This window comes from Notolepis coatsorum (genome assembly GCF_963971535.1).
Source record: "Notolepis coatsorum genome assembly, chromosome: 7".
In the NCBI taxonomy this organism is placed as follows: domain Eukaryota; kingdom Metazoa; phylum Chordata; class Actinopteri; order Aulopiformes; family Paralepididae; genus Notolepis; species Notolepis coatsorum.
The window spans coordinates 3,380,749-3,391,286 of record NC_140171.1 but is presented as its reverse complement, the minus strand read 5'-3'; the positions used below and the strand labels follow the sequence as shown (position 1 = coordinate 3,391,286).

General features: G+C 43.5%; 1 protein-coding gene across 1 annotated transcript in view; it reads left to right on the top strand.

The window, feature by feature from the left end:
* Positions 1–10,538, top strand: part of LOC311232693 (UTP--glucose-1-phosphate uridylyltransferase-like) — a 50,674-nt gene that overhangs the window by 32,562 nt on the left and 7,574 nt on the right. The window contains exons 6-7 of the mRNA XM_084319564.1: positions 3,907–4,104; positions 6,224–6,466. Coding sequence (XP_084175690.1) covers positions 3,907–4,104; positions 6,224–6,466 — 441 coding nt within the window. The remainder of the gene's footprint in view (positions 1–3,906; positions 4,105–6,223; positions 6,467–10,538) is intronic.

Below are 10,538 nucleotides of genomic sequence, written 5' to 3'. Positions count from 1 at the left end.
ATGGTGTAAAATGAATTAGGTATATTGTTTTTTCCGATACTCTTATCGGTTCTTTTTGATTATTTTGCAAGATTTTAATTTTTTTATTAAGAACATAATCGACATTGCTTTATTATTCTTTTATATAACTATATTACTGCACATGGCTACTTTTTGATCAATTAATACAAGCAGTCAGATAAATTAACTATTTTGGGACTTTCTATTTGATTAGAAAGTTCTTAAAATCAGAATGTCCCACCCAATACCCAGCTGTTAAAACGGGTTCAATACTCCATTTTATTAGTAGAGATACGTTTAGAACAATAGCCTGATGATATATTTTCCATGAGTTGAGTCTGTGGATGCATGACCGGAGCAGTGTGTGTGTGCGTGTGCGTGCGTGCGTGCGTGTGTGTGTGTGTGTGTGTGTGTGTGTGTGTGTGTGTGCGTGCGTGTGCGTGTGCGTGTGTGTGTGCGTGTGTGTGAGAGAGCGCCGTAGTGGGCATGTCAACAGTGTCAGCTGAACTCGCACCAAACAAGGCATAGGGAAATAGTCAGACATCCCAGAAATAGTCAGACATCCCAGAACCGTTAAGCAGTATCGAATCGATAAGAGTAGTAGTATCGATAAAATCCTAACGATCCTAACCCATCCCTAATGAACACTGTTAATACACTGTTATCAATGAAAGAAGAAATGTTTGCAGCTGTGGTAATACTTCAGTTGGTTCATTATAAAAGATACAAACCTGAAAACAAAAGCACTTAAATGTTAAATAAAAGGAACATATTTGCACAATAATGGTAAAATTGTTAAAAAAAAAAGAAAAAAAAAAAAAGTACCCTAAAAAAGATTCTGTGCCCCTAAATTTTTAGCTTAGCGTACAGCCCTGTCTCTGGAGGAATAGACGCGATGTCCGACGATCCCGTCCGTCCAACCCTGGAGCCCTGGTGTCTCAGATAGTACAGATAGTTTTTATTTTTATTTTTTAATCCTCTCTTTCTCCGATTTTTTTCTCTGTTTTTCTCCCCCTCCCAATTTAGTCGTTGTGCCAATTCTCCCCCCCCCCCCCCCTCTCCTGCCTGGTTGTTGACCCTGAAGTCATCCGCACGCTTCCTCCAACACGTGCGGCGACAGCCAGTGACTCTTTTTTCACGTGGCAGCGAGGACTCTCATTGGTGAAGCGTAACGCGTGGCAGGTCACGCTGCCTTCCTCAAGTCCTGCCTCCGCTGAGCAAGCGCCCAGACCTGACCTGTAGGCGTCGCTGTCCACAACGCCAGATCCCCACCCACGACTTCCCTCCCCCTAACCCAGCCAAACGAGTTAGTATGACGATCGGCCCAAGCCGCAGGCAATGCTGACTCCGGGAGTCGAGACCGCAGCCTCTTGCATTGGTGACGAGCGCAATCTCCGCTACGCCACCTGACCGCCTTGATAGTACAGATAGTTATACAAATTATACATCTTCCTCCCCCCCCCCCCCCCCATTTCCCGTTCCTATCCCCGCCCCTTCCCACCCACGGAGAGCGATATAATACAAAAAGATTAATACAAAAAATAGGGGAAAAAACAGAGGGAAGGGGGGGGGGGGGGTGGTGGAGGCTCAATCATCACAGTTAGGCAGGGATGTCAAGGATTCTATGTGCTTTAAAAGGGGTCTCCAGGTCTTCTCAAAGGTGTTAAGGGAACCATTAGGGCCTTTGAGTGAGAATCTGAATTTTTCAACATTTATGGATAATAGTAATTCCTTAACCCACCTATTGTGAAATGAATGAATGAATGAAAACTTTATTTAACAGATTGCAGAATGGGTACAATACAGTACGGCTCAATACACACAATTGTTAAGGGGATGCAGACCAGAGAAAGACGTTTGTCTTGTTTACATCAGGGTCCCCCATTTTCAATTCATAGTGACATTTATGACATACACAACATACATGACATCATGACATTTATGACATGGGGATGGGGACATACATGACATACAGGTATATAGTACTGTTACATTTGTGACATATATGATATGCAAATATACACTACTGTTACCCAGAGATCCTAACAGATTATATACATATGATAGGGAGGAGACTGTACATTAGGAGGTGGGTGGGTGGGTGGGGAAAAAAAGATATACATACGGTGGGGAGGAGACTGTCTATTAGGGGGGGGGGGGGGGGGTTGGACCTTTACGGTGGGATGTGAGATGGAGGTTGGTTGTGTTTCCATTTAAAGAGAATAAGTCGCCTTGCCAGTAAAGTGGAGAAGGCGACAACAGGATGTGATATTTTAGAGGGAAGAGGCTGAAGAGGAACACAGAACAGCGAGGATCAGGGGTAATAGTAATGTTGTAGGCTGTGCCGATACGTTTAGGAGAGTTCAGCCCTGGAGTCTCTTCCCAAAAGATGTGGTTTGGTTTTGGAAGCAGTCTTTTTGCCTATAAGATGACGTTAACCAAAAAAAAAAGGGTCTATAATAAGGCTGTTTTTGGGATTCGAACTTATTTTTATTTTTTTTTTGTTTCCATTTTCCTCAGATTTTTCTCCCATCCCAATGTTAGTCGTTATGCCAATTCCCAATCCCCTTCCTGGTCGCTGCGCACTTACCCCCCACAGTCGGTCTGGGAGAGTGGAGGCTACCACGTGCTTCCTCCGACACACGTCCAGCCAATCAACCGCTTCTTTTCACCTGGCAGCGCGGACTCTCTCTCACTGAGAGGGTGTAACGTGTGGAAGGATCACACTACCGCCCTTAGATCCTATCCGCGCTGAGCAGGCGCCCCGACCGAACTGTAGGAGTCGCTACGACCCGGACCCACCCCGCCAGCTTCTCCCACCCTCTGATACAGCCAATTGTATTAGTGTGAACGGCCAGCCAAGCTGGTGACAACGCCGGAGCTGTGAGCTGGATTCGAACAGGCGAATCCAGCGTCTCCCGTGTTGGTGACGAACGCAACGCCACCTGACCGCCCCGAACCCTCGTTTTTAATTAAAAATATATATTATTATTATTATTTTTTTAACTAAATCCTCAATTTGAATAAAGTGATTCATCTGATTAAATTAGTATTTTTTTTTTTTTTATTAAATCAACTTTCCAGCCCCAGACCCAGCCCAGGGAGAAGCCCCAGCCCAAATAAATCAATTAAATCAACTTTCTTTAATGAATATAACTCATCAGTTTCTTTTAATACTATAATATTAGTGTAGCCTAATCTTTATCTGCAACTGTGAAGAAAAACCCCATTGGTTTAAACAGAATTAATAGAACAAAATATAAATTCTTTTCTTTTATTTTTATTTTTATAAAAAATAAAAAAAATCGAATGTTGATTTAGAATTCGAATGCCAACGTAACGAACGAAGGTTCGAACGTTTGGGCTCAGCCTAGTCTATAATATAGTAGTGTGTATCTATGAGTAATTGACAGATCCCAAGCTCCCGCCCTCTCTTAGCTTGACCGAAGAAAGCAATGGTTGTGATTGGAGGATCAACCAAAACACCTCACTCACAGTTTTAAGCTACAGTAGGCTAGCTCCAGTAGAAGGATATTGGGCTGCAAGCTAGCCCAGCTTAGCACTAATGAATGGAAGCGGATAAGGACCATTAGCCTAGCTTAAAACTCAAAGAGGTGCTTTTGTCCCAACAGCTAGGCCAGCTGGTCCATATCCGCTTCCACTCATTTGTGCTAAGCTAGGCTAACTTGCAGTCGGATAACAGTAGCTTTCTACTGAACGCACAGAGAGGACATTGGTATCTATCGATCTTCTCCGACTCTGGAGAAGACGTTTGCCCATTATGTTGCCGTTGTTCCTTTAACAGTCCGATACCAACACACCCCGGCGTCTTGGTATTATCAGCCTGACATCTGGGACCAGTATGATGGGTACTGATGATGAACGCCCCCCCCCCCCCGTCTGCAGGGTGGCACACTGATCCAGTACAACGACCACCTGTCGCTGCTGGAGATCGCCCAGGTGCCCAAGGACCACGTGGACGAGTTCAAGTCCGTCACCAAGTTCAAGATCTTCAACACCAACAACCTGTGGATCTCCCTGCCGGCCATCAAGAGGCTCCACGAGAACAACGCCATGGACCTGGAGATCATCGTCAACCCCAAGGTGAGCGCGGAGTGTGTGTAGTGTCTTTATGACCCTCTAGAAGTGTGTGTTGGTGTCTTTATGACCCTCTAGAAGTGTGTGTTGGTGTCTTTATGACCCACTAGTAGTGTGTGGTGGTGTCTTTATGACCCTCTAGAAGTGTGTGGTGGTGTCTTTATGAGCCTCTAGAAGTGTGTGGTGGTGTCTTTATGACCCACTAGAAGTGTGTGTGGTGTCTTTATGACTCACTAGAAGTGTGTCTGTGTCTTTATGACCCACTAGAAGTGTGTGGTGGTGTCTTTATGACCCACTAGAAGTGTGTCTGTGTCTTTATGACCCTCTAGAAGTGTGTGGTGGTGTCTTTATGACTCACTAGAAGTGTGTCTGTGTCTTTATGACCCACTAGAAGTGTGTGGTGGTGTCTTTATGACCCACTAGAAGTGTGTCTGTGTCTTTATGACCCTCTAGAAGTGTGTGGTGGTGTCTTTATGACCCACTAGAAGTGTGTCTGTGTCTTTATGACCCACTAGAAGTGTGTGGTGGTGTCTTTATGACTCACTAGAAGTGTGTGGTGGTGTCTTTATGACTCACTAGAAGTGTGTGTTGGTGTCTTTATGACCCACTAGAAGTGTGTGGTGGTGTCTTTATGAGCTACTAGAAGTGTGTAGTATCTTTATGACCCACTAGAAGTGTGTGGTGTCTTTATGAGCCACTAGAAGTGTGTCTGTGTCTTTATGACCCTCTAGAAGTGTGTGGTGTCTTTATGAGCCACTAGAAGTGTGTCTGTGTCTTTATGACCCTCTAGAAGTGTGTGGTGGTGTCTTTATGACTCACTAGAAGTGTGTGGTGGTGTCTTTATGACCACTAGAAGTGTGTCTGTGTCTTTATGACCCTCTAGAAGTGTGTGGTGTCTTTATGACCCACTAGAAGTGTGTGGTGGTGTCTTTATGACCACTAGAAGTGTGTCTGTGTCTTTATGACCCTCTAGAAGTGTGTGGTGTCTTTATGAGCCACTAGAAGTGTGTCTGTGTCTTTATGACCCTCTAGAAGTGTGTGGTGTCTTTATGACCCTCTAGAAGTGTGTGGTGGTGTCTTTATGACTCACTAGAAGTGTGTGGTGTCTTTATGAGCTACTAGAAGTGTGTAGTGTCTTTATGACCCACTAGAAGTGTGTGTTGTCTTTATGAGCTACTAGAAGTGTGTAGTGTCTTTATGACCCTCTAGAAGTGTGTGGTGGTGTCTTTATGACCCTCTAGAAGTGTGTGTAGTGTCTTTATGACCCTCTAGAAGTGTGTGGTGTCTTTATGACCCACTGGAAGTGTGTGTGTGTCTTTATGACCCTCTAGAAGTGTGTGTAGTGTCTTTATGACCCTCTAGAAGTGTGTGGTGTCTTTATGACTCACTAGAAGTGTGTGTGTGTCTTTATGACCCTCTAGAAGTGTGTGGTGGTGTCTTTATGACCCTCTAGAAGTGTGTGTGGTGTCTTTATGACCCACTAGAAGTGTGTGTGGTGTCTTTATGACCCACTAGAAGTGTGTGTGTGTCTTTATGACCCTCTAGAAGTGTGTGTTGGTGTCTTTATGACCCACTAGAAGTGTGTGGTGGTGTCTTTATGACCCACTAGAAGTGTGTGTGGTGTCTTTATGACCCACTAGAAGTGTGTGGTGTCTTTATGACCCTCTAGAAGTGTGTGGTGTCTTTATGACCCTCTAGAAGTGTGTGGTGTCTTTATGAGCCACTAGAAGTGTGTGGTGTCTTTATGACCCTCTAGAAGTGTGTGGTGTCTTTATGACCCTCTAGAAGTGTGTGGTGGTGTCTTTATGACCCTCTAGAAGTGTGTGGTGTCTTTATGAGCCACTAGGAGTGTGTGGTGGTGTCTTTATGACCCACTAGAAGTGTGTGGTGGTGTCTTTATGACCCTCTAGAAGTGTGTGGTGGTGTCTTTATGACCCTCTAGAAGTGTGTGGTGGTGTCTTTATGACCCTCTAGAAGTGTGTGGTGGTGTCTTTATGACTCACTAGAAGTGTGTCTGTGTCTTTATGACCCACTGGAAGTGTGTGGTGTCTTTATGACCCACTAGAAGCCCTAGTATAACGGTGTCTCTGTGTTCCCAATGTCCCACCACCACCACCACCACCAGCACCTGGACGGAGGGCTGAACGTCATCCAGTTGGAGACGGCCGTGGGCGCGGCCATCCGGAGCTTCGACAACGCCCTGGGCGTCAACGTCCCGCGCAGCCGCTTCCTGCCCGTCAAGACGACCTCCGACCTGCTGCTGGTGATGTCCAACCTGTACAGCCTGGAGGCCGGCTCGCTGACCATGAGCAGGCGGAGGGAGTTCCCCAGCACGCCTCACGTCAAGCTGGGCAGCTCCTTCACCAAGGTGCGCCTCAAGAGAACCAGGCCTCCGTGCTCCTGGTCACAGTAGTAATAATAATAATAATAATAATAATAATAATAATAATAATTAGTGCTAAAAAAATTATCTAATTAATTACAGGATTTGTAATTAATTAATCTAATTAATCACATAACCATTTTAGGCCTGATATTCTATATTCTATAATCATATTTCAAATGGCATGTGTCCGGATGGCAGAATTCAGTACTGTATCTACAAAACCTTCTGTTTAATCACCTTCCATTTATTCATTTGCTTAGATTTTTCAGGTCTGGTCAATTTGAGCATGGTGTTATTCACAGTCAAAGATACATATTTTTTTATTGATTTTCTCATTTGGTTCATTACAATTGACTCAAGCCTAGTAACAGACACAGTATTTCTGACACTGGGAATACATTCCCTGAGATCCATAGATGTCCCTACAATCAGATACCAAGAACATGCAAATGGACAATATTAAAAAAAAATCTGTAAATGTGTATTCTACGTTCTTATGGAATGAATGAGATTTAAAAATATTTAAATAAAAAAATAATTTTTTTTAAATAAATTCAGAGTTAATTTTCATAATGCGATAATTTGCTGTGTAATTAATTAATCTAATTAACGCGATAAACTGACAGCCCTAATAATAATAATAGATTTAATTTATATAGCACACTTTAAACTCCGTGAGCTCTCAAGGTGCTTCACCAGCAGAAGGAAAACTAAATTAAAAATAGAATAAAAAGGTTTAAAACAAGAAAAACATTCAAATGAATAAAAATAAAAAGATGTGTGTCAGTAGAATGGAAGAATATGAACCAAATGCTGAAGACAAAAACAATGTTTTACAAACAATTTTAGGGTCCAAAAATTATTATCATATTATCTTTTTATACTGGATTTATTCTTTTGAACGAGCCCCCCACTTGTTACGAACTGGCTCAAGCTCGCAACAAGAATGCGGAGACACGGGCACAATTTAAGAAAAAACTAAAGATTTATTTAAACTAGACTAGTCAGCAGCCAATATATATGAGTATCAGTGTGTGTGCAGGGTGTGGATGTAGTGTATGTGCAGCATGAGTGTTGAAAGTGTAAAACAAAAGCAACAACCAAAGAATCAACCAAACCAAATATGTGGGGAGTTCGCCACTATGAATTGAAAATGAAAAGGACCCTGATGTAAACAAGACGAAAGTCTTTCTCTGGTCTCTGCATCCCCTTAACAATTGTGTGTATTGAGCCGTACTGTATTGTACCCATTCTGCAATCTGTTAAATACAGTTTTCATTCATTCATGAGATCAGAGGCAGCCTCTCTCCGACACACCAGGTGTGCCCCAATTAGCTTGACGAGCCTCCCCCAGCTCTGCTCTGCCAGCTGGCCAACACAAGGTGGGGGAGGGTCGTCACACAGTACATTCAGATGTGTTGTTGTGCTCGTGTGGCACAAGTACAGCACAAGTACAGTACAACGAAAATAAGTCTGGCATCCAACCACAGTGCAAAGGTCACAGTAAAGTGCAACAGCAACATACAATGTACAGGTGATTAAACTGGGTATAAAATATATAAATTAGTACTACTGAACTGAGTAATCAGTGCTAATCAGGTGTATGTACAGAGTTGTAGTATTAATATGTACAGTTGTTGTGAAGGATCAGATTAAACCGAATATATATATTTATTTATGGATATATATTGAATAGTATTTGTATATCGTTTGATATCCCTTGTATATTCCTTGTACATATACACGGAATATTCCTTTATTCTACTATAGCCCATAATAGTTCATTCTCTTATTGGACAAGGACCTGGCGCCAGGGACAAGCCCCTTGGAGCCAAGTTCAATGGTACCGACGAAACATGTCCCTACTAGCCCCGGCTCTGCGCAGGAATACGGCTACCGAAAAGAGAGTGGCACTATTTGTTCACCGTGCATATAAATATGGCGCAAGAAATGTAGAAGTCCTCTTATCCCTTAGTCCTTTACCCTTCTAGTAACAGAACGTGAAGCCTCACCCCACGATACCACGTGCGGTGTAGTATGGCCTGTTTGGCCTTAGAATAGCATTGAGACCTCGTGTGAATTAATAGCTGAATTGCCAGAGTTTGGCACCGTATTTCTATTAAGTAATAATAGTCTATTATGTATGGTGCATCGTGCGGTTAGAGTTCTAAAGTGAGCAGCATCCCCGTCGCTTCCTCGTGTTATCTAGAGTCTTAACCAGGTTGGGCAGACCACACGTGGTGCTTTCATCCGAGGAGTTCTAGGCGAGGACCGAGTGGACCTGTACATTGGATTACCTACCCGACGACTGCTGAGCCCTATGCGGCATGGAATATATATTTGCTTTGGTACTTTGATTTGTGGAGCGGATAATCGCCAACACCGGTGAGTGTTGGATCTACCCCGAAAGGAGTCAAGGTGAGACGGCGCTCAGACCAGACTGAGGTCGCCTCGCTTCTTCTTCACTGTGGAGCTACAGCTACAGCTACAGCCTACAAGAGAGCCAAGGTGTATTCATCTGTGGATCAAGATTCTACTGCACTGTCTTCTGTACGTGAAGTCTCCCTAGACATCGTTGACCAGACGGGATACGGCCGACGGCTCTCCTACCCCCCCTACCGGCCTACAACCGGGAGGACCCCTACAGTATATCCAGCTATAATCATTAAGTGTGCCATCGTTATAATTCCCTAAGAGCCAGGTTGTATACTTGCTTCCTGCGTAACCAGAGATTGGACATTCAGTGTTGATTTGCCTACGAGTACTCATTTGCCTTACAAGAGCATTCAAATCATAAACGTAATAGTGAATGTTATATGTACCCTTTGCTATATATTAAATATTTGATTATTACCTTTGTGTGGACCTGGTTTCATGGTGGGAAAGTGTTCATCATATTTAGATATCGTGTACTGTATGGCCAGTAGTTAAAGTACATAAAGCGGTAGTGGTTTAATGATACCATACTTATCAATACAGTCAGGGAATTGTACCCCTCAGTTACAACAGTGATATAAAGACACTATGGTAGTAAGTTATACTGGCCAGCAGCGTAACTAGTAAGGATATGTACAGATATAGATATAGTATAGTATATACAGATATGTAAAAAGGATTATATGCAGGCATATACTGACGGATGTGGATAAATATATATATGGTAAATATATATATACGTTAATGATGGGCTGGTTGTAGATGTATATGATCCTGTATCTCAGTGGGTTGAGCAAGGCACTAACGCTGCCAGGGTTAGATTCCCACAGCAGGTCATTGTAAAGCAGCCTGATCTCGGTTAAAATATGTAAACAATCTCTGACATCAAGGGTCAAGGCCACCTAATCACCCCTCCCCCCCCCCCCCCCATGATATCAACCCTGTCTCCTGAGCCGTTCAGCCATTGTGACGTGTGCCTGGTGCCAGTGTATGGTAGCCATTGTGTAGTGTGACGTGTGCCTGGTGCCAGTGTATGGTAGTCATTGTGTAGTGTGACGTGTGCCTGGTGCCAGTGTATGGTAGTCATTGTGTAGTGTGACGTGTGCCTGGTGCCAGTGTATGGTAGTCATTGTGTAGTGTGACGTGTGCCTGGTGCCAGTGTATGGTAGTCATTGTGTAGTGTGACGTGTGCCTGGTGCCAGTGTATGGTAGTCATTGTGTAGTGTGACGTGTGCCGGGTGCCAGTGTATGGTAGTCATTGTGTAGTGTGACGTGTGCCAGTGTATGGCAGTCATATGGCAGCACTAACTATAATCATAGTTAAAACTAACCTCAACTCTAACTACTGTATAACTAACTATAACTCAGATAGTGGTGAGAGCACTAAATATAATCATAGTTAAAACTAACCTTAGCGCTGCCCAGGATGATTGTGATTGGTTTAAAGAAATACAAACAAGCCAAAGTGTTTTTCCCCTATAGGGAGGTGTAGTGGTTACTTCCTGGTCTATAGGGAGGTGTAGTGGTTACTTCCTGGTCTATAGGGAGGTGTAGTGGTTACTTCCTGGTCTATAGGGAGGTGTAGTGGTTACTTCCTGGTCTATAGGGAGGTGTAGTG